This window comes from Mus caroli, unplaced genomic scaffold, assembly GCF_978045245.1.
Source record: "Mus caroli unplaced genomic scaffold, Mus_caroli_1 scaffold_19, whole genome shotgun sequence".
In the NCBI taxonomy this organism is placed as follows: domain Eukaryota; kingdom Metazoa; phylum Chordata; class Mammalia; order Rodentia; family Muridae; genus Mus; species Mus caroli.
This window is the reverse complement of record NW_028227274.1, coordinates 54,436,736-54,459,982: the sequence shown is the minus strand read 5'-3', so window position 1 is coordinate 54,459,982 and position 23,247 is coordinate 54,436,736. Positions and strand designations below refer to the sequence as shown.

General features: G+C 43.7%; 1 protein-coding gene across 2 annotated transcripts in view; it reads right to left on the bottom strand.

Moving 5' to 3' along the window:
- Positions 1-9,173: 9,173 nt before the first annotated feature.
- Positions 9,174-23,247, bottom strand: part of Gramd2b (GRAM domain containing 2B) — a 111,646-nt gene continuing 97,572 nt past the window's right edge. For both annotated transcript variants that reach the window (XM_021150618.2, XM_021150619.3), the window contains exons 11-14: positions 22,623-22,710; positions 21,382-21,486; positions 15,824-15,917; positions 9,174-10,371 (exon numbers count right to left, since the gene is read on the bottom strand). In XM_021150618.2, the coding sequence (XP_021006277.1) occupies positions 10,330-10,371; positions 15,824-15,917; positions 21,382-21,486; positions 22,623-22,710 (329 nt within the window). In that variant the 3' untranslated portion in view covers positions 9,174-10,329. The remainder of the gene's footprint in view (positions 10,372-15,823; positions 15,918-21,381; positions 21,487-22,622; positions 22,711-23,247) is intronic.

The following is a 23,247-nucleotide window of genomic DNA, read 5'->3' as shown; positions in this document are numbered from 1 at the left end:
GATGACCCTGGACCCTCGAGACAAAATGTTGGGTTATTTGGAATTTGACTTTGCGGTCTAACCAACATGCTATAAACTGGGAACGAGCTGCCGTGTCCCTAAATGTTTGGAAGTAGTCCTTTGGGATTGAGTAAAAATCCATAAACAGGGCCTTTTAGTTTATTTAGAGGAAGAGATTCTTTTGTTGGTATTGTTGCTGGCTGTCCTGTCTAAAGTACTCACAGAAGACAAAATCTAATCTGAACCTAATGCTTATATAATTAATTAAATTGTAATACCTCAAAGCACAATATTCTTGTTACCTTTAGAGTGTTGTAAGGAGCCGCCTTCACATTCACCATTACAAGATGGCGCTGATGGCACTGACACCCGTGTTCTAAGTAGTAAACAAGCAAGCTGCGCATGTGCCAGGGTAGCTTTCCACGCCATGTGCTCTGCCTTTCCCGTGACGACAACTCCGGCTGATGGGCTGCAGCCAATCAGGGAGTGACACGTCCGAGGCGGAGGACAGTCCTCCATAAAAGGGAGGGGGCTCCGCCATCTCTCTCTCTCTCTGGCTCTCTTCTCCACTGGCTCCTGATGGGGTAAGCAATAAAGTTTGTGCTGCAGAAGATTCCAGTTGCCCTGAGCGTGTTCTTACCAGGGGGACACACAAAAGCGCGGGCAATAGAGTGTCATGTAACTTCATGTTGACCCAGAGCAGTAGTCTAGTCTCCTCCACACTGGTGTGAATGTGCCTTTCTTTCTGTCTTGCAGTTGGTATGTAGGGACATATCCGGGACTTGCTTAGCCTCACTTTCTGGGTAGGCCAGAGGCATGGGGCAGGGGAATGCTCACTTATCCTCACACTGATGCCTTCCTTTGGTCACAGTTTCCAACTGACCCCTGCATGACCTCAGAGCCACTACATGTGCCAACCAGTGCTGGGATGTGGGCCACTGCTTCCACATTGAGAGTCTCCACAGCAGTCCTGCCAGGTCAGATTCCATAGGCTCAAGAGAAAAAATAATCAAACAAACAGAAACCATTGTACTGTTTTGAGAGACAAGCCTGGCATATTTTAGTGGCAGGTTATTACCTAAAACAAACTGTGGGCCGATTAACTCATACATAGCATGTGGCTGCCCAGAGTTTACAGGAATCTTAGGGAAGATAAATGATTTTTTTTTCAGGTTGGTTTACTGGAAGCCTTTCTCCCTTCATTCTGAGAAAAGCGTGGCTCTCAACTCCAGCCAGGATAATCATGAGATTTGTATGTGTGTGCATCTGTGCACATGTGAGCATTTGTGTGTACTTGTAGGAGTAGCGTACTATTTCTGTGCAAAATCAGGCCTAAGATGTGTAAGGCTTGGAACTGTTACACTTGGCAGTTGTTTGAGTAAGTGATTATAAAAAATATATATATATCTAGAGCTGATGAGACAGCTCACTGAGGAAAGGCCAGTGAGCAAGAGGCAGCTGGGTCCAGTTTCTGTCCGTTTTTGTGCTAGGGTCTCATTATGTAGCCCTAGCTGGCCTGAGACTCTCAGTGTAGACCAGGCTAGCCTCAAACTCATGGAGATCCATAAGCTTCCGCCTCTGTAAACTCTGAGATTAAAGGTGTGTATTCCCCTCTGGGTAAGAAATGTTCTTGAAGAGTAGCTAGTGTAGAACCTTCTATAGCAGTGGTTAACTAATGCTTTGTATAGTGGTTCCTAATGCTTTGAACCTTTAATATAGTTTCTCATGTTGTGGTGACCTCCCAACCATAGCATTATTTTCATTGCTCCTTTAGAACTAAAATTTTGCTACTGTAATGAATCATAATGTATGTATCTGATATACAGGATATCTGATATGCAACCCCAAGGGGCTTGTGAGCCACAGGTTGAGAATCACTGTTTCAGTGGGTGAAGCCTGACTCACATTCCACAGTTCAGCAGCAACAGCAGCCTTGGGCTTGGGATGACCCTGTATTACGGTATCCCTGTAATCAGTATCTTGTGGGATTTCCTTCAAGTCTTTAGAAGTGTGTCATTTTCCCCATTACAGGGGACACAATAAATGCTCAACAAGACAGAAAACCCCCAAATCTCACCATTAGCAACCCCAGAAGAGAACTTTGAAGCCTGTAGGCTTAGATTTTTCTAAGTCTACCTTATTTAGGGTTCTTGAATGCTCCAACCTCCCTTGTAGCCCACTGACCAGAGGAAGGGGAGAAAGATGGTTAATAGGACAAGGGGTGTGTGGACCTGTTTAGAAGCAGTTCTTTGGGATGATACCAGTCGTTGTCAGAATATCAGCAATCCAGTCCAATGTTTGCTCTAAATAATGGAATCTTTGGGAGATACTATATAGTTCATAAAAACCAAATTCACAAGATATGCGATTTGAATCTAGATGTTCCCCACAGACTCATGTTTCCCTCCCAGTGGGTAGAGGTAGTACAAGTTCCTGGATGTATGCCTTTGAAGCTTATGCCTGGTTGACAGTCACTTTTCTCTTAGCCCTGAGGTGGACAGCCTCCGGCACATGCCCTTACTGCCATGACGTTCTGTGTAAGTGTATGGGGCCAGGAAACTGTGGACTGGATGGACCCTGTACAATGCTGAGCCAGATTAATTGTTCCTTGTGTACGATGTTCTCTCAGGTCCTTTGTTCTGACATAGGAAAGAAGACAGAGGCTGTGCTCTTTCATTTTCTCATGGCCAGGATTTGAACAGCATAGTACCCTATGCATGAGGACAGACATCTGCACAAGAAGCTTTTCCAGATGTGAAAGGAAGCAGGATGGGCTAGTGTTAGTCCTATCAGCTGGTCCTGGCTGCCTGGTCACCTTTCGGCACGCCTTTTACCCAAGAAGGCCAGAAGAGGGCGTCGGATCTCCCGGAACTGGAGTTACAGATGGTTTGTGAGCAGCTGTGTGGGTAATGGGAATCAAATCCAGGTTGTCTGAAAGAGCAGCCAGCGTTCTTGACCACTGGGCCATCTCTCCACGCCTCCAGCGCTGTTTATGAAGCTGGAAGCAGAGGTGGCATATTTTATCCTTTATAAATGTCATGGTCTGATTCATTAAAGTTTACCCAAATGTCAGGAAGTGGCCCATACATAGAAAGCCCGAAAGTGCCAGAACAAAAGATTATAAAACATTGATTTAGAAATAGAAAACCGCATAATTTTTTTTCCAGGAAGAGCATGTATCTGGCTTTACACATCTACTTTAACAGCAGGTGTGGCCGTGTGCAGACATTTATCTGGCGGAGAACCAAGAGGAAAGCTGAGAGCTTTTCCGCCATTGCTCCCCAGGAGCAGCATTGCATGCAGTTTTCCCACATACCCACTGTAGCCAAGCTTGCTGCCGCGCGTTTGCCATGGCGTCTTCACAGTTCATTCATCGTTATCACCTCTTACCTAGACAGAATTTAGGACACTGAGCCATTTCCATGGACCAGTGGGAGGTTCCAGTTCTCCAGCCGTGTTCTTTCCTTTTGTCTAAATCAGGCAAGGGGATGTAGAGGTGTAATTTCCACGCCCTTTCTTCCCGAGACTGTAGTTGATGTAGAGGTGCGATTCCCACCAACTATTATATGCCCCCCAACCCCCACCCCGTGAAGGGGAATTCGTTTTTCATGTGACTTGTCCCAAAGGACTACCAAATTCTTACGTATGAACTGACTTTCATATCATTTGTTGTTATTTCATTTTTGTAAGTGTTCATGAGTATTATGTGTTTGTGTGTGCCCACAGTTGTATGCGTGTGTGGAGTGTGGTGTGTAGAGGCTGGAGGTCAATGTTGAGTACCTTTGTTATTGAGTCTGGAACTCACTGATGCAGCTAGACTGGCTAGCAGGCACCATGGATCCATTAATTCTACCCACCCCGACCCCTCCCGTCCCCAGTGCCAGGATTATAGGATTATTATTATGTAGGTTCTAGGGATCCAGTTTAGGTCCTAGGGTTGTGAGGCAAGCAGTTGGTGACTAGGCCATCTTCCCAACCCCACATCTGTTAGTTTAGATTAATAATTATTGCTGATATGCAAGTACAAAGAAAATGAATACTTGAGCGGCTCAAGTTCCCTGAGATATTTATACATACTGATACAGTCCTTCTTTTCCTTTTTTTTTTTTAAATTATTCTTTACATGTGTTGGTGTTTTGCTTGCATGTATGTGTGAAGGTGTTGGATCCTCTGGAACTGGAGTTCCAGACAGTTGTGAGCAGTGTGCTGGGAATAGAACCAGAGTCCTCTGGAAGAGCAGGCAGTGCTCTTAACCTCTGAACCACATCTCCAGCTCCTACTGTTGTTTTCTTTAAAAGCCTCATTGAATTGGCTGGGGAGATGATAGCACATCAGGTAAGGGTGCCAGCATCGATGGCTACTGCTGACTGAGTTTATTCCTGGCACTCACGTGGTTAAGAGAGAAATGACACCCACCTAATGTTCTCAGACCTCCCCACCCTTACCATGGCACATGTGGGTCTACACACATACAAACACACATACACACATACATACACACACACACACACACACACACACACACACACACACACAATATAATTTTATAAACTTAACATGGAGACAGGCACATTAAATAAAATGTAGTTTAAAAACTCCACCAAAAATCCATTTAGCGGGGCTGGAGAGATAGCTCAAATGTTAAGAGCACTGAATGCTCTTCCAGAGACCTGGGTTCAAATCTCAGCATCTACATGGTAGCGCACAACTGTCTGTAACTCCAAGATCTGACACCCTCATATATAGAGACAGACAGACTGACAAGACACTAATGAACATAAAATAAAAACAATAAGTTGTTAAAACTCCATTTAGGATCTAGGGATGTGGGTCAGGTGGTAGAGTCTAGCACTCAGAACGTTGCATAAAACAGATGTGGGAGTTATACACCTGTTATCCAGCACCGAGAGATGGAAGCAGGAACACCAGGTGTTCGAGGTCATCTTGAGCCAGTCTGTCTCAAAAACACAAGTGGGCAAAGGCAGGGAAGACCTTGGTGCAGGGTTAGAGGAAGTGGAGCCAGAAGGGGGCATTAGTGTCCTGTCCCACTTCCTGATGCACAGAGGGGTACACATGGCCACTGACGGTAGCTTTAGAGGTTTCCCAAGAACCCAAAGGCTGTGTGTGCTGACTCAAATGCATGCACATCTCCGATCAAGTGTGCTAATAGGATTCTGGTTACAGGGCAAATTCTGAGCTTACACAGGGATCAGATGACTGGATTTAGCACACTGATTTAAGACTGCATATTTTGTGTGGGTGAAGAAATTTATACACCGATGGTGGGAATGTATATTAGAGATGATAGCCCATAGTTTTGTTCCTTTTAATATTTTTAAATTTTAATTTAAATTTGTGTGTGTGTGTGTGTTTATAGGTACCCAAGAAGGTCACAGGGTATTAGATACCCTGAAGTTACAGATGGTTGTAAGCTACCTGACACAGATGTTGTCAAGTTTTCTGAGAAAACAGTATATGTTCTTAACCATGGACCCACCTCTCCAGTTCAGTTCTATAGTTTCTTAAAAAGTTAACCACATACTTGCCATTTCAATTCTTAGTGAGTGGTTTTTCAGGAAAAAGTGAAAATACATACCTATAGAGACCTGTACTAGAATAGTTATAGCAGTTTTATTTATTTTTAAGAGATTGATTTTATCTTTATTCCATGTGTATGAGGGTTTGCCTGCTTGCATCTATGAGCACTGCATGGTTACAGAAGAGGGAGCCCTATCCCCTGGAACTGGAGTTACAGCTGTTGGCTGTCGTGTGGGCACTGGGAACTAAATCTGGGTCCTCTGCAGAAGCAATCGTGTTCCTTTTCTGTTGTTATTTTGAGACAAGGTTCTCTGTGTAGACCTGACTGTTCTGGAACTCCCTCTGTAGACAAGGCTTGACCCAAACTCAGAGCTTCACTTCCCTCTGCCTCCCGAGAGCTGGGATTAAAGGCATGTGTCACCATGCCTGGCTACTGTAAATATCCCTACTTACCCCTTAGCTATGCAGCTGTCTCTCCAGGCTCAGAAGCTTTATTTACAATGAACTAGAGTAAACATACCAGACGTCTACCACAAGTGAACAGATAAACAATTTATGATAGACACAGTGAAATTCTACTGAATAACAAAAAGGAGTAAAATACTGAAATATTAAAAAGTTAGATACAGCCAGGCGTGGTGGCGCACACCTTTAATCCCAGCACTCGGGAGGCAGAGGCAGGCGGATTTCTGGGTTCTAGGCCAGCCTGGTCTACAAAGTGAGTGCCAGGACAGCCAGGGCTACACAGAGAAACCCTGTCTCGAAAAACCAAAAAAAAAAAAAAAAAGTTAGATACATATTGAATAATTGTGCTAAATAAAAGATCCCAGGAGATGGCTCAGTGGGAATGGAGGCTTGCCACCAAGCCTGAAGTGACTTGAGTTCAAGCTCCGAGACGAAAACTGTCTATGGGAAGAATCAACTTCTGCCGGTTGCTCTCTCAGCCCACACGTGTGACCTCCCCCTATATGGAATCAATCACTCAGACACTGTGTGGTTCCACTTACACAAACTGCCAGAATACAGTTGTTGTCATTTTACAAAACAGAATGCAGATCAGTAGTTATTGGGCTAGGGGCACTAGGAAAGGTGTGAGAACCCACTGGCAAGGGCTTTCTTTAGGGGGTAGTGATATTTGACCATCTTGACTCTGATGACTTCTCATGTATATACTTAGGTCAGAATGTATCAGATTGTATATTTTAAACATGTAGAGCTACTGTCTGTAAATCATAAATCAATAGTGTTATGCAACTTAGTTTTGTGTAAAATGTAAATCATAAATCAACAGTGTTACAATCAGGAAAAGCACAAATCAAAATGTTGTTAGGATGACGGTGGGTAGACCAGATGGTACAAATATCCCCTGTTGAGGTTAACAAACCATAGCGTTACGGCCCCAGACATCTGATCAGGCATCTCTCACCTGGGGCAAGAAGTTTATTGGAGGCTTGTTTTCTTCTTTATTCCTTTCTTCTGGGGGCCTATATATACATAGGCAGGAGAGCAGAGAGTTCACTGTCACAACGCTCAAATGAAGGAACAAAGGGCCAAGGCAACTCCTATTGGACCAGAGCCTGAGAATGCAGGATGGAAGGAGCCCAAATATGCTTAGGGTCAACGCTTCTTACTCACTCCGTATGGCAGATGGAGCAGGGAACTGAAGACAGAAGCAGCAGTTACTACACTCACTTAAGCAAACATAGCCAAGGGACACCCAGGAAGTAACAAAGCAATGCTCTCAGGGCACACTTGTGTGGTTCTGAGACAGGAGGAAGACATTTCTCTCTACAAGATGCTTAAAATAGGTAGCCGGGGCTAGAGAGACAGCTCAGTGGTTATGAGCTTGTCCTGCTCCTACAGAGACCCTGGGTTTGGTTTCCAGTACCCCACGTTGGTTCACAGTCATCCGTAACTACATTTCCAGGGAATCTGATGCTCTCTTAGTCTTCAACAGGTACCAGGCATATATAAGGTATATATACATATATTCAGGCCAAACAACTCACATAAAAAATAGGATAAGTACATCTTTAAAAAATGAGGTTGAGTGACGGCAGGACAGACAGATGCATACGTCCCCGTGCTGTATTTTCTCATACTTTTGTGGATTAAGGCCACTTTCAGAAATAGTTGTCAAAGTGAGGCTTTTTTGACAAGACTCTTAGAACCTAAAGGATAATGAGTTGTGTGCTTTGTAAAGACCCACGTATACAGTGGCTTCATCTGCAGGCAGGGGTCACTTTACCCTCCGTTTGTCATTACTATACACAGAGCATTGGTGTGGTAGATCCAATGTCTGTGTGTGTGTGTGTGAGTGTGTGTGTGTACAGAAGAAAGAAAAAAAGAGAGAAATTTCATTAAGTGGTTAGGAACACACAAGATAAGAAAAACCACAACAGAAAAAGTGGTTTTCAGTCTTTCTTCCCACATTAGAAAAAGCTTTGCATTTAGACACAACAAAGATGGCCTGAAAATTCAGGGAATCAAAGGTGCCACATTAAGCTATGAATGGTGCATAGGCCTGAGACTCCTGAACCAGGGAAACTGGGCCTGGGGACACGTGTGACGGCAGCTTGAGCTATGTCAGGTGATCTAGTCACAGCAGGCTTAAAAACAGGAGGAATTTTGGACACAGGCTTTAAAACAGCACCCGAGGGGCTGCTGAGATGGCTCAGAGGGTTAAGTGCTTGTGTCAAACCTAGCAACCTGGATTGATTCCGAGGACTCAGATGCTGAGAGAATCAACTTCTGCAAGCTGTCACCTGATCTCCACACGTCACGCACCTTTCACACATGGTGTGTATGCTGCCCACTCCAAATAGAAAGATGTCATAAAAGAGGCAGAGAAGGTTACACATGAAAGGATATCCTGAGCTGGTGAGATGGCAAAATCCCGATGGTTACCTTCCTTAGCAACTGTGTTCTTACCAGTTCAAGGGACATTCTTAGAGGCTGGGGATGACGTGTGCTTCTGATCCTAGTGCTTGGGAGGCAGAGGCAGGCAGATCTCTGTGAGCTTGAGGCTAGCCTGGTCTACCTACAGAGTGAGTTCCAGAGAGCCGAGGCTACACAGAGAAACCCTGTCTTGAAAACCAACCAACCAACCAACCAACCAACCAACCAACCAACCAACCAACCAACCAAAAAAAAAACCCAAACCCAAAAGAAACTCCCCCCACCAAACCAAATAAAAACCTATGGTATCTGTTCTGGGAAGCCACTTGCCCAGCAAAGCTACATGCTTTAGAGGCTCCACCATCTTCACACTGGCACATTTTCTTTGGTACTTTCAGCCTCATTAATAAAATGGGTAAGAGGAAGGCAGACTATCATGTCTGAGGTTGAACACCTCTTAAAATCTCAATCAAACCTAGGAATCAAACATTCGCCTATTGATTTCAAAGCTCATTTTCCCCCCTTGATACCATTATAACAACAAACAACAACAACAACAACAACAAACCCTTAAACTTTCTTTTAACTTATAAATACTCCATGGTGGTGGTGACATTGGTGGCGGTGGCGGGTGGCAGTCGGTAAGAATGAAGCTGAAAGTGATAGTGTGGATGTGAGGAGATTTAAACACCACCGCAAGTCTTTGGCAAGAGAATTTACAAATGCAGGAAACAGCATTAGCTAGAGTGCCTTAGGCAATGAGTATTTATTAATAGCTGGTGCACCAGGCACAGTTACCCAGTATGCTCGCAAATACACACGACATCACCAATCCACTTATTAGCTTATCTGATTAAACAAAACACATTTCATAGAAATGATTTATAAAACGCACTGCAGATAGAAATGTTTTATACTTACACATCTTTTGGTACCCTAAATAATTATTCATAAAAACCAGCCAACCCATACTGCAAGTAAAGTTAGCAGACCACCACTTATTGCTTTATTGTAGGAGAAAGACATCCAATTACCATCCTGAAATGGGTTTTAGAGTCCAACACAGACATCCTGCCTCAACGCTGCTTCTGCCATCCGCTTATGATCCTAGGAACGGGGCTTTCCGTCCCATGTTAAATCACTATGACAACTTTTGGCTGAAAGGTTCGTTTTGGTTTCAGAGTGAATGTGATTTAGTATTTCAGAGTCACACCTCAAAGATTCCCGACGGGAGGTTGGCGGGAATCACTTCAATAAAGTACTCGTCACGCGAACAAGACAGCACAACGCAAATGGGACACTTAATTCTCTTTACCGGGCATGCTCAGAAAACTGAATTGGGAAATTAAAAGGCATAGATGAAAGAAATCAGAACATAAGAGCAGAAGGGGGAAAATAAAAACCCACAAAAATACAGGGGTTGGAAGCAAGCTTATTAGGCTCTTGCCTTGTTGTGGCTAATTCTCTAAAGGACCATTTTGAGTTTGCTGGCATACAGTGTACCCCTTAGGTCTGATGGCTGACCAGGATGGGTGAAGGCATGAAAGAGAAGGCTAAGAAAGGGCTGAAAAGCATGGAGTGCTGTGTTTCCTGATCGTTACCATAACCCTCGTGCTACAGGTGTCTTCCGGGACCTTGCTCACCTCCCGAGATGGGTCTGTTATCTTCAGGCAGCAGCAGCAGCAGAGACAAGGTCAACTTTTATTGCACAAAAGCAAACTCATTCCCCTTTCCCCACCCCCTTTCCTAAGCTGGAGACCTCCAAAGAGCAAACACATCTGGATTCTCAGCATCCCGCGCCTCTGGCCAGCAGGGGGCGTACAACAGACTCTCAAGAAGCACCGACTTCAAGGGAGAACGTGAGGTATTCTGTTGGTCCCAGCAGCTGGTCACTCAGTCACCATTCTCAAGCAGCTTTTGTAAGTTGTTTTGTATCTTGAAACAATAAAAAAAAAAGATGGCGTTATTATAAGTAATATGCATCTTAAGAGTGTATTTGCTGTGGCCGGGAAATGCTGGACATTATTCTATCTAGAATAAAAAAAGCTATTCGGAGGTGAAATTTAAATAAAGCTCTGGGGCTGGTGAGATGGCTCAGTGGGTAAGAGCACCCGACTGCTCTTCCGAAGGTCCAGAGTTCAAATCCCAGCAACCACATGGTGACTCACAACCATCCGTAACGAGATCTGGCGCCCTCTTCTGGAGTGTCTGAAGACAGCTACAGTGTACTTTACATATAATAAATAAATAAATCTTTAAAATAAATAAATAAATAAACAAACAAATAAATAAATAAATAAATAAATAAATAAATAAATAAAGCTCTGCCCTGTGGCTTTAAGTAGCAGATGTGTCATAATGTTTAGCAATGATATTACACATTCCTACATATAATATCTACAGAAGATTGACTTCTAGAGAGACCTGAAGACTTACAGTCCACAGTTGGGCATTAAAATGCTCTCACGAAACACTAAATAAGTGAGTTTTAAAGAATTCAGAACAGAAGAGTGCTACACTCTTTTAATCCTAGCACGGTGTCTTCATAGTGAGTTCCAGGGCAGCCAGGGTTACATAGAGAGAAACCTTGTCTCAAAAACAAACAAACAAACAAACAAACAAACAAACAAACAAACAATTCAGAGCAAGGGATACTGAGCAACCAGTATTATGATGGGAATAGAGAATCCCATGGATCAAAAGAACATACCCTTCATCTATGGTCTGGTATTTGTAGCCCCACTACTAAACAGAACCCCCAAAGTCCTATATCAGTGATCCTTTGATTTGGGGCTTTAGTCACAATTGCATTAGTGATTTACTAAGAAGAGCTATCCAAGCTCGCTTTGTCTCATCATGGAGTTCCCATTAGCAGGAAGTCCTTCCCTAGGTATGACGTCCTGACTTTAGACCCCCTGGCCTCCAGACTGAGAGCTTAATATACCCTTTTTTTCTTTACAAATTTACCCAATTTGTGAGCACTAAGTTATAGCTGCATAGCAAACTAAGGCACTGCTTGGAGGAAGCCTGTGATATCCTACAGGCATGCTTGGGGAGCAAAAAATAAGGGGGCTCTGTCTTAGTTAGGGTTTTCATTGCTGTGCACAGGCACCATGACCGAGAACTCTTCTTAGAAAAGACAACATTTAATTGGGACTGGCTTGCAGGTTCAGAGGTTCAGTCCATTATCATCAAGGTGGGAGCATGGCAGCATCCAGGCAAGCATGGTGTAGGCAGAGCTGAGAGTTCTACATCTCCATCTGAAGGCTGCTAATGGAAGACTGGCTTCCAGGCAGCTAGGATGAGGGTCTTAAGCTCATACCCACAGTGACACACCTACTCCAACAAGGCCATACCTCCTAATGGTGCCACTCCCTGGGCCAGGCAAATACAAACCATCACAGGTTCTAACAAGCCTAGGTAGGTACTTATTTATGTATTCTAGCCTTGACTATGCCACCCCATACAGAAGCAGGGTCTCCATTTGTAACTGAGGGTAAGGGATGATCAGTGATAGGACCATGTACACAGGTAGCAAGCGACAGAGCAAGAATAAATAAAAACATAGGACTCTAAAATTGAATGTTCTTCCCACTGTTTCTCTATCACTGATACCACTTCTAGTCCTAAGTAAACAATGACCTCTTTACCTATTAAAAGCTTCTGGGGGAGATGGACTGCTGGAGAGATGGATGGCTCAGCAGGTAAGAGAACTCTCTGCTCTTGCAGAGGAGCCTGATTCAGTTCCCAGCACCCACATGTGGTGGCTTACTGCCTGTAACTCCAGTCCCAGGTAATCTAATGACTTCTGTCCTCAAGGGGCACGTGTATGCATGTGGTATACACACATACATACAGTCACATATTCACACACTAAAAATAAATACAAATAAATTTTAGATCATTCTGAGCTGGTGAGACGGGTCAGTGGTTGTAGCAGCTAGCTTTGCCTTCACCTAGTCAGGAACCTAGAGACACCTAGGAAAAGGGAGCCTGGGTTGAGGCGTTGCCTCCGTCACACTGGCTTGTTGGATGCATGTCTGGGAGGCATTTTCTTACTTGCTAATGGATGTAGGCAGGCCTAGCTCAGAGGGCAATGCCACTGGCAGGCAGGTGGGCCTGGGGTGTATAAAAGAAGCAACTAAGGCCAGAGTTCCCAGCACCCAGATGCTAGCTCACAAATGTCTGCAACTCCAGTTTTGCAGGAGGGATGGGAGGCTCCAGCTCCCTCTTCTGGCCTTTCATGTACTGCATACATGTGGTGCGTGTATATATACATGCAGTCGAAACACTCAGATCCATAAAATAAAAAAAAAAAAATTTTAAAAAAACCTGAGTGGCTGGAGAGACAGCTCCGTGGTTAAGACCACTGGCTGCTCTTCCAGAGGTCTTGAGTGCAATTCCCAGCAACAACAGGGTGATTCACAACCATCTATAGGGGGATCTGATGTCCTCTTCTAGCATTCAGAGAATATGTGCAGCAGAGCACTCGTGCATTAAATAAAAAAAAAAAAACTGGGGTGGGCAGAGATGGGTCAGTGGGTTAGAGCACTTGCTGTTTTTGTAGAAGATCTGGTATCAGTTTCTGGCACCCACACAGTGGTTCACTATTGTCTATTACTCCAGTTCCAGGGAATCTGATACCCAATTCTGTCCTCCCTGGGTACCAGGTACTAGAGTACACGTGGTACATCTATACACATGCAGGCAAAAGACTCATACACAGAAAAGAAGTCCTTAAAGAAGAATGGAAGGAAAGAAGGAAAGAAGGAAGGAAGGAAGGGAGGGAAGGAAGGAGGGAGAAAAGCCAGTGTTTTTTCCCAGAAGCAGAGAATAAAACCAGGGCCCTGACTCAGCATCCTTTCACCCGTGACTATGACACAGGCCATGTAATTCTCAACTCTAGTTACAGGTTGAGGGGCCAGTCCTGGCTGCCCAGCCTGACCACCTGATTCTAATCCCTGGAACCCACAATGACTCCCACATGAACACACACACACACACACACACACAAATGTGAACAACAACAAAATCCAAACAAACCCCAAAGCCTTGCCTTTCCTGCACCCCCACCCCCGCCATTTCTGCTTCATACCAGCCCTGCCCAACTCTCAGTTTGAAAGAGGATAGGTGGAAAAAACAGGTGCAGAAAGGGTGAAAAGGAACCGAAGTAAAAGACCCAATATCCACAATATGCAAACACACCTACAAAGACAAACAAGCCAAAAAGCAAAACCCAAACAAAAGAGATAATTAAGCAACCGAGAGCCCAAACCCCAGTCAGTGGTCAGTAAATATACGAACTGTTGGTTTCTCGGGAGGCAGAGGCAGGCGGATTTCTGAGTTCGAGGCCAGCCTGGTCTACAGAGTGAGTTCCAGGACAGCCAAGGCTACACAGAGAAACCCTGTCTCGAAAAAGCCAAAAAAAAAAAAAAAAAAAAAAAGAAAAAAGAAAACATAAATAGAGGCATGGAGACCGTTGGGTGGGTGAAGATGCCTGCAGTGCAAGCTTATTGAGCTCAGTTCTGTTCCTGGAATCCGCTGAAGAAAGAACCGACTCCCGATAGTTGTTCAGGGGCATACCTGTATACTCTTGTTATACCCCTCAGACCCCATAATAATAAATAGAAAACATAAAGAAAATTCACGATGGGATTTGGTTTCACAGTGTCAGATGGGTAGTTGGGACCAGTATGGTGTGTCTGAAAGAGAATGAGGGGATATCTGAGGGCAGACCTCATAGGACTTGAAGGGGCAGCGGGAAGGGCTGTTACCCTTGGGTTTGCTGTGAGGGTGACTGAAGGAGCGGTGCCGACCCACGATCAGAAAAGTGGGTGGGCCTTCGGGGCTGGGGGATGACCATGAGGCTTGGACGTGACCAGTCACTGACCGCAGAAAGGAATTGCAGAGTTACGTCTTGGGATTTCCCACCGTAGAGCATGGCTTTGTCATTCTCGGGCTGTGCCAGGCCACTGTGCAACAGCCTCGGAGAACATTTTGGCCCAAATCTACTTTTCATAGACCCCTTTCATTTCTAGCGGCCTCCCTAGCTGCCCGAGCTGGATTCGAGCCTCCCAGGGCTAAGTCAACCGCCGATGGTACGGGCCAACATCTTTCTGTTTTCTGTTCCCTTATTTCAGGATGTGCCATCCTGGCAGGGCCTGGTGGGAGATGAGGAAGAGGCGAAGAAAGCATACTGCATGCTTCTGATGCAAGGAACGCATTTACAAGTCAGAGTGAGTAAAATGCATAACCTAGAGTGCGCAGCAGCTAGAGTATCAGGTAAAGGAGTAGTGTGAAACCAAAGGAGCTGCAGGATAGGACAGGACGGAAACGTTTGAAAGGAGAAATAAGCCTGGTAATCAGGTGGAATGCTGGGATATTTATGAATGGTTTCCCCCTCCTCCTTCATTCTACTTATCATCCTAAATCTACCAACGCCCTAGGCTAAGCAGAGTTAGCCAGGGAAGATCTTTCGGAAGGAGAAGCAAGAGTATACTCCTAACCTGAAAAGCAGATTTATTTATTAAATAAATAAGTAAATAAGATTGAACCCCTCAAGTGATAGACACACTTTACCACTGAGCCGGTCCCAAGCAGAGGACTCCCCCTGCACCCACTCAAGATAGGGTTTCTCTGTGTGGCCCTGGTTGTCTTGTGACTCACTTCGTAGACCAGACTGGCTTTGAACTCAGAGATCTTCCTGCCACTGTCTCCCAAGAGCTGGGATTATAAATGGCATGTGTCACCACATCCAGCTTTGCTTTTTTTTTTTTAAATGATTTTATTTTTAAAAAATTTATATGCATTGGTTCATAGATCAATTTTATATGCATATATGTCTGTGTGAGGGTATTGGACCCCCTGGAACTAGAATTACAGACAGTTGTGAGGTGTCATGTGGGTGCTGGGAACTAAACCCATGTTCTCTGGAAGTGTCGTCAGTGTTCTTAACCACGGAGCCATCTCTCTAGCCTTTAAAGCAAGCAGACCTCTAACCATACTTGGCCTTGTGGTTCAAATTCTACTTCCCCAGTTAAGCCTTCTATCTCGCCATCTTGAGCAAGGTAATTTAAAACTTTATTCTGTCCTTCGAGCCAAGGCAGTAATAGGGACTAAATATAATGTTTTACATGAGCTGGGTATTTACTCTGGGGCTGGTCAATAGTCTCTGGTTGACACCCGAATGCATCTCTCCATGAACCCCAGTGTCACTGGCCATTTACCCGTGGTCCCATGTCCAGCTAAGGACACAAACAATGGGCCAACCTAATTGGTATTTTGCAGAAAATGAGATTAAATTCCATTTCTTTATAGAAACAAAAAGGCCAGTAGCACTGGAAAGGAATGACCGGATTGCTCCTGTACTCAGGAAACATCAACCTACCTTTTCCAATTTCACTATGTTAGCTGTAAGTTCTTGGCAGAGGACCTCCACATTTAACTGCATTTGTGATCCCAGGCCGGATGGGGCTGTCTGCCTGTAAGGAAAACGAGAAACATCATTCATGGAATGGATATGGGTTAAGTCTGAACAGAAAACTGGGCTAGGAGAGAGGCTCCGCATCCTTTTGCCTGTGATTGATACAAGGGCACAGCAGTCACCCTCAACTCTAGGCCAGATGTCTAGGGACCAGTTCTGAGTTTAGTTGGATCTCTCTTAAGGTTAAGTATATGGCTTCTCAGAGTCTTTGTTTAGATCTTAACACTGCCTCCATTCCCCACAGCAGCTATGTGTACGTGAAGGACTGCTGGTCTCTGCCATGGGAGACCGTTTTATACTTGAGTATTCGAAAAGCCAGAGAGTATCTTTACCTAGTTAGTTAAATTTCCACACAGCCATGAGTCCCCACTCCCGTTCTTTCCTTAAGACTTGTCGTAGAAATATACAAATATAACTCATCCTATCAATTGACTATTTATGGCTGGAATCCTGCAGTACTGTACCAGCTAATCCCATAGGAAGTTTGGAGTAAGAACATGTTCCAAGAAGATGGTCAAATATTACTTCTTATATTTCCATGGTCCGCATTATCTGTAGTTTTCTCGGCTGTGATTCTTTAAAATAATATTTATTTATTTTTAAAGATTTGTTGTTGTTGTTGTTTTTTAAAGATTTATTTATTTTATTTATGCAAGTACACTGTAGCTGTCTTCAGACACACACCAGAAGAGGGCGGTGGATCCCATTACAGATGGTTGTGAGCCACCATGTGGTTGCTGGGAATTGAACTCAGGACCTCTGGAAGAGCAGTCAGTGCTCTTAACTGCTGAGCCGTCTCTTTAGCCCTAAAGATTTGTTTTTATTTTGCACGTATGAGTGTTTTGCATGCATGTAGGTCTGTGTATCACATGTATAAAGTACCCTTGGAGGCCAGAAAAGAGTACTGGACACTCATGGATGGTTGTGAGCTGCCATGTGGGTGTTGGAAACTAAACCTAGGTCCCTCTGCAAGAGCAGCAGCCACGCTTTTAACAGCTGAGCCAGCTCTTCAGCCTCTCTGGGTTAGGGTTTAATTTCAGTGGTTCCATTTTTCGATCTCAATTAACGGGTCTGATTTAGTTTCTATCTGATTCATTTTTGGAAACAGGCACTTAGAAAATCACTGTTGATGACTTATATCTTAAGGAAGCTGTCTATTATGAACACGTAGTATGTTTGTTTCTACATCATCGATTCCTGGAAAGAGAATGAGAATCCTGGAGTTTTTAGGTGAGGGGCTTTGCGGTTCAGAGAACTGACTTAGCAACAGGAGATTCTGGGGGACGGAGATTTCTTGCCACCAGGCATGGAACTAGAGGAGAAAAGTAGGCTCCGGAAGAACCTGCAATCCGCTAACAAATGTATGGGCTCAAAAGGAAGGCTCCTCAGAGAGTGCAGAGTCGGGCTACACATGTGGATTTAGCTACCAGGCTCACTCTGAACAAAGGGCGCAGGGAAAGTCAGGGTCTGGGATGATGCTGTACCGACTGTCCTACCTTTCATAGGCATCTTCTAACCTTATGTTGTATGTGGTGTGTATATGTGTGCGCATGCACGCACATGCACATTTTATCTTTTCTATGCAATTTATTTCTTTAGATTGTATTTCAAGAGGGGAATGAACATTTCATTTGTTAGAATTCCACCCTCTGCACTAAGTTAATTATATGGTACTAAAACATGAGGTATATTTTTCTTGTTGTTGTTGTTTTGTTTTTGGTTTTGGTTTTTTGAGACAGGGTTTCTCTGTATAGCCCTGGCTGTCCTGGAACTCACTCTGTAGACCAGGCTGGCCTTGAACTCAGAAATCCGCCTGCCTCTGCCTCCCGAGTGCTGGGATTAAAGGCACGTGTGCCACCATGTCCGGCTGAGGTATATTTTTCTAATTAAACCAACTCCTAAGAGGATAGGAATTAACAGTCTACAATCATTTGAAGTCACCTCTAACACCAAAAGAGAGTGGCATTAACATTTTGAACATGCTGGAAGAGCAAGGGTGTTGGGGACAGCATATCATGACAGGGACTGCCCGCAGCAGGCTGGGATGGAGACATCTCAGTAGCTTGCAGCAGCTCTTTGTAAAAAAACAGTTGTTCCCATTTCTCCTAACCGTAGCCCTGGACAATGGCTATATAGATTTCATTTGTGCATGACTGGTTTTCAGTTGGCCTTGGTGTGCATAATTATTCTATTATATCTGACTTTCCTATTTCTTCCTCCTTCTGCTGTGGTGAATTCTGTAAAACTAGTAATTCCTTGATGTAATGATTCTTAAACAATTAAAAACTGAGGCATGGGGCACAGCACAGCACAGCACAGTCCTAATGGCCCAGGTACACACTGTGTGTTCTCATCTTGGAAACAATGTAATAACTGCACAATGGTAGTTCCAGATTAATGCTTGACTTGCAAAGAAAGTTTGAAGAAATTAGAAAATGAAATAGAGCCAACACTGGGACCCCAAGAAAAGAAAAATCTATTGAAATTATGAAATAAGTTTTGCACAATATTTAAGAGTGGTTCCTGGATAAGCAAAGTATAGAATATGTAAAATCTCATACTAGCAAAACTAAGTCAAACACTGGGACTCTTAGGAGAGTCATTGTGTGCAATGTGCAGAAGCAGAAAGCTAGTGGAACTACTGAGTTAAGGGTTAACTTGATTCTTTCTGGTCACTGCCTGGCAGCTTTGCCCAGGGCATTTATCATTAGAGCTTCACAAGCAAATGCAAATAGCTGGCCTCGGTGCTCTGAGCCCTGAAGTATAAGTTAAATTTTAAATAGTGATAAGTTTGCAGTTATTATTATTTTGGCTACAGGCCTGGCAATAGGGGAAGCTTGAAACTCTGGGGAACAACTGTAATTCTTGATTCTTTGTGGGATGGGGTTATTCTTTTGAATTTGATTTGGCAACGATTATACAATTTTTTTTTTCCTACCTGCCTCTGGAGTATCAGTGAAAGACTAGGGCGAGAGAAAGGCTAGAAAGGCAGTGAGAGAGCAAGTGGAGAGAGTGAGAGAGCGTGAGAAGAGCATGTGAAGAGGGAAGGTGAGGTGTGTATGGAGAGTGTGCATGTGAGAGAGAGGAGTGTGTGAGAGAGTGAAAGGGGAACACACAGAGGTGTGTAGGAGTGTGAGAGTTCGAGAAAAGCACACAGGAGATGCAGGGTGTGTACAGCCTCAAGCTGCGAGCAAATGAACGAGAAAGAGAGCAGAGAGAGAGAGTAGAGAGAGAGCAGAAAGAGAGAGAGAGAGAGAGAGAGAGAGAGAGAAACTTTAAGCCTTGAAAAACTGCCTGTCAGTTTGTACCTGAAAAGTAGCCTGTGTCTATTTATTATGCACCTTCCAGATATCCCTGCTTCCAGTTGGGAACTCCAATCCTGTGTCGAGGCTGGACCCCAATACAAGGGTAGGATATATGGATCTGTATATATAAACTGTTTGTTAGGATTCTGTATCACGTATTGGTTCACGTATGCATTTATGGCTCCCAAATGACCTGCATGTAAGCCATAGAACAAGGCCTGCAGGTAACTGATACAGACAATGAAGAAGGACCTAGAATGAGAGATGAGAGTAGAAAGCATAGATGCTAGATGAGTACCAGTGTCACCTGGGAAGCCCTACTGCAGCCTTATTCCTTCAGAACTCTGGGACGGGCCCCATGATGGGCTTTAATGGACTTTAGTGGACTTTGACGTGAGTGCACTAAGATATCAGATCCCCTGGACACCCGGGAGCCCAGGGGCTCGGCAGTTTACAGATTGATGTGTGAACCCCTGTGTCATTATAAATGATAAGACACTAAGTATTCCTGACTCTCACTTTTCTCGGTGATAGGAGCTGGAGAGAGAGCTCAGCAGCAAAGGGTACTACGGTCTGGGTACATTTCCCAGTACCCACATGGCGGCTCATAGCTACTTGTAACTCCAGTTCCAGGAAATCTGACTCCCCTCTTCTGACTTCTGGTACACATACATGCAGGCAGGCAAAACACTCATATACATAAGATGATTCTACATTTTTATTTTGAAAAATAGAGTAATAGCTCTCTTATAAAGCTGTGGTAAAAACATAATGAAGGAAATTCTGATTTATATATGTATCTATCCATTCTATTATATATATATATATATTTTTTTTTTTTTTGAGGCATGGTCTCTCTCTATAGTTCTGGCTGTCCTGGAACTCACTATACAGACCAGGCTGACTTCACAGAGATCCACCTGCCTCTCAAGTACCTATAGGCCTTGTTCTATGGCTTATGTGTACATACATATATTAATTATGCATATACATAATATGCATAATTATATTTAATCGCATGTATAGGAGTGAACGCATATATACTATGTATACAGCTCATGGAGGCCAAAAGAGGGTATTGATACTCTAGAACTAGAGTACAGATGGTTGTGAGCAGCAATATGGGCTCTGGAAAGAGAATCCAGGTCCTCTGGAAGAGCAGCCAGTGTTCTTAACCACTGAGCCATCCCTCCAACCCTTGTACCCATTTTAATAGTGGTAGATATTCTTTAAAAGGACTCTTTCTTGTTAAAAGTACAATTTCAGTCAAAAAATCCTCATGAAAACAAACTTAAAGAAAAGAATAAATTGGTTGAATTGATTTGATTAGTACAGGAATAGTGAAAGTTGTAGAGGAATTTTAGTTCACTAACATGGCTGCTCTGGCAAGGGATCACATCCAAAAAAACCTTCTAGGTCTCTGGTGATCAGGAGAGAACGGCACATCTTTAATCCCTCTGTCTGGAATACAGACATGCCCTTAGTACACACCTTTAATCTCAAACAATGAAATTAGTTTGTAGAAGGAAGCAGTCATGTTTGAAAGTGACATCTCACTGAGGGACAGAGAAAGTGACAAACAAACAAACAGAATGAGTCAGAGATAGGATATGCCCAACTCTCATGAGAAGAGACAGGAAAGAGATGGCTTAAAACATCTCTTAAGTGCAGGGGGAGAGAGAGGGAGAGAGAGAGAGAGAGAGAGAGAGAGAGAGAGAGAGAGAGAGAGAGAGAGAGAGAGAGAGAGAGAGAGAGAGCAATTTTACCAGAACAGTTACATATGATGACATGTGCTGAGTTTTTTTTTTTTTTGTCTTAAACAAATGTTTTAACTCATTAGCATTTTCTAGAGATGAGGGTGAACAGCTTAAGGTCACAGTCACAACCACCATCTTAGGATGATTAGCGGGATGACACAATGTTTGGCTGTTCCTTGTAGTGTGGCTGGAGGCAGGACAGCAGCACAGGAGCACAGGAATCATGCAAGGTTAAGCCACTCATCTCTTGACCCTTTGTCAAGATACTTTGACCCTTTGTCAAATACTCAGTAAACTGCCTCACACAGAGCGAATTATTAGTGTTTGCTAAGACAGACTCTTAAAACTTAGGTCAACTCTCAAAATAATCTGAACAGCAAGCACTGGAAGGCCATCTTACTCAGTACTGTGGGGATCCATGATGGACGTCAGGGTCCCCAGGCGCTCCTCCAAAGTGTTAATCCTGTATCTCATGTAGAAGGTGGAGATGATCAGGGCACAGACACTAGAGGAGGGAAAAGAGAGATTTCCATTATGTTCATGGCTAGAAACTGATGTTTAAAAACAATGATCTTGGAGCCACTTTTCCATTCATGGACATTTTTCAGAAAGAACTAAATAAAGGATTTAGAGACTTTAATATGGTCTAAGTTGAAGGGCTTGAGAGATGGCTCAGCAGTTGAGAGCTGCTCTTTCAGAGGACCTGAGTTCCAGTTTGATTCCTGGCTCCCACAGGGTGGCTCACAGCCTCCTGAAACTCCAGATCCAGAGGATCCAATGCCTTCCTCTGGCCTCCATGGGCCCCAGGCATGCCTGTGATACACACACACACACACACACACACAGAGGAAGGCAAAACATCCAAATAAAATTAAAAATGGGAACATTTTTAAAAATTCACTTAAGAAAGAAAACAAGTTGATGCTTGTTATAAAACTTCACAGCAAGAAGACTTAAAATCCGGTCACACAAGTTTCTCAAAGTGCAGAAACATGACTGTTCTTATAGGATTGTCCGAGGCCAGACTCAAGCTGGATGTCTAAGCCAAAGCTCCCATCCTTCTTAGTGTTCTCTTCCAGAGGCCTGGGCAAGAGTGGTAAACCTTGTTCCTTGGAGACTCACGAATCCCCTGCTTTAATGGGGACCAGACAGCCGTATCTACTTCCCTGGGGTATGAGAGACACCCTAGAACTCAACTGGCTCTTCTCAGAACGGCAAATGGTTATAGACTGGAAGCTGATGAAAAGTGAAAAATGTCGGTGTCTAAGTTGTCACTAAAGATGGATGATATCCTGTGGAAATGAATGATGTCTTGGCTTCTGTTCAGAAGAAGTTGAACAGACAGAAAAATAAATAAGCAGAACAAAGATGCGTCAGAAGTTACTGACTGTTGCTCAGAACCTAGTTCTTTGGTTGATTCAGCACAATTGTTGTAAAAAGCAGCCTAAGCTTAACGGGGGAGAGGGGGGAGGGGTGGGATGGAGAATGTCCAAAAGGGGAAGAGAAATCACCAAGAAAAATATGTGGGTCATGTCAGCACAAGTGGGATATGCAGTGACTCTTGACCACAAGGAGAGATTATTCATCTGCAAATTAGGATCATTTAGAGAAACTTCTTACAGTCAACACACGTCTACTTACATAATTGCATAGACTATCAGGATGTGATGGAGAGTCGGGCACTTCCGAGGCTCCATTTTATGTAAAATTCCAATAGTTTCTGATTGACCTGTTGAATGGAAACCAAAAGAGCAATAATTTAGCGCCCCTGCATACTTCTTTCTTTTAGCAATATTTCAGCAGGGAAGAGGTATTTGAGGTGGGTTTATTCCCAGGTGGAGGGGAAAATATTAGTGGAAGCCTCCTTGTTGATATTTTAACCAGTAGGTTAAAATATTTCCCCCCCCAGGTTATTTTTATCTAATAATATATATTTGAGGGGCTTATTTCTGCCAAGTATTGGGGTCAGTGGGACAATGTAACATCATCCAACTACTACTACTACTGTTATTGTTGTTGTTGTTAATAAATAAGAAACAAGCCGGTAACTTGAGTTTTATCACCAACTTTTGGTTTCTAATCTCAGAAGAAGACAGCAACTTCCATTTGTGACCTCCAGCAAAGGCCAGAGTTAGGCACTACTTTACTGAATAAAAAGTGGGATTTAACATGCAAAGACAATGTGGTGAATTGAAGAGGTATGGCTCCATAGAGTCATGGTTTTGAATGCCTGGCCCATGGGCAATGGCCACTACTAGGAGGCGTG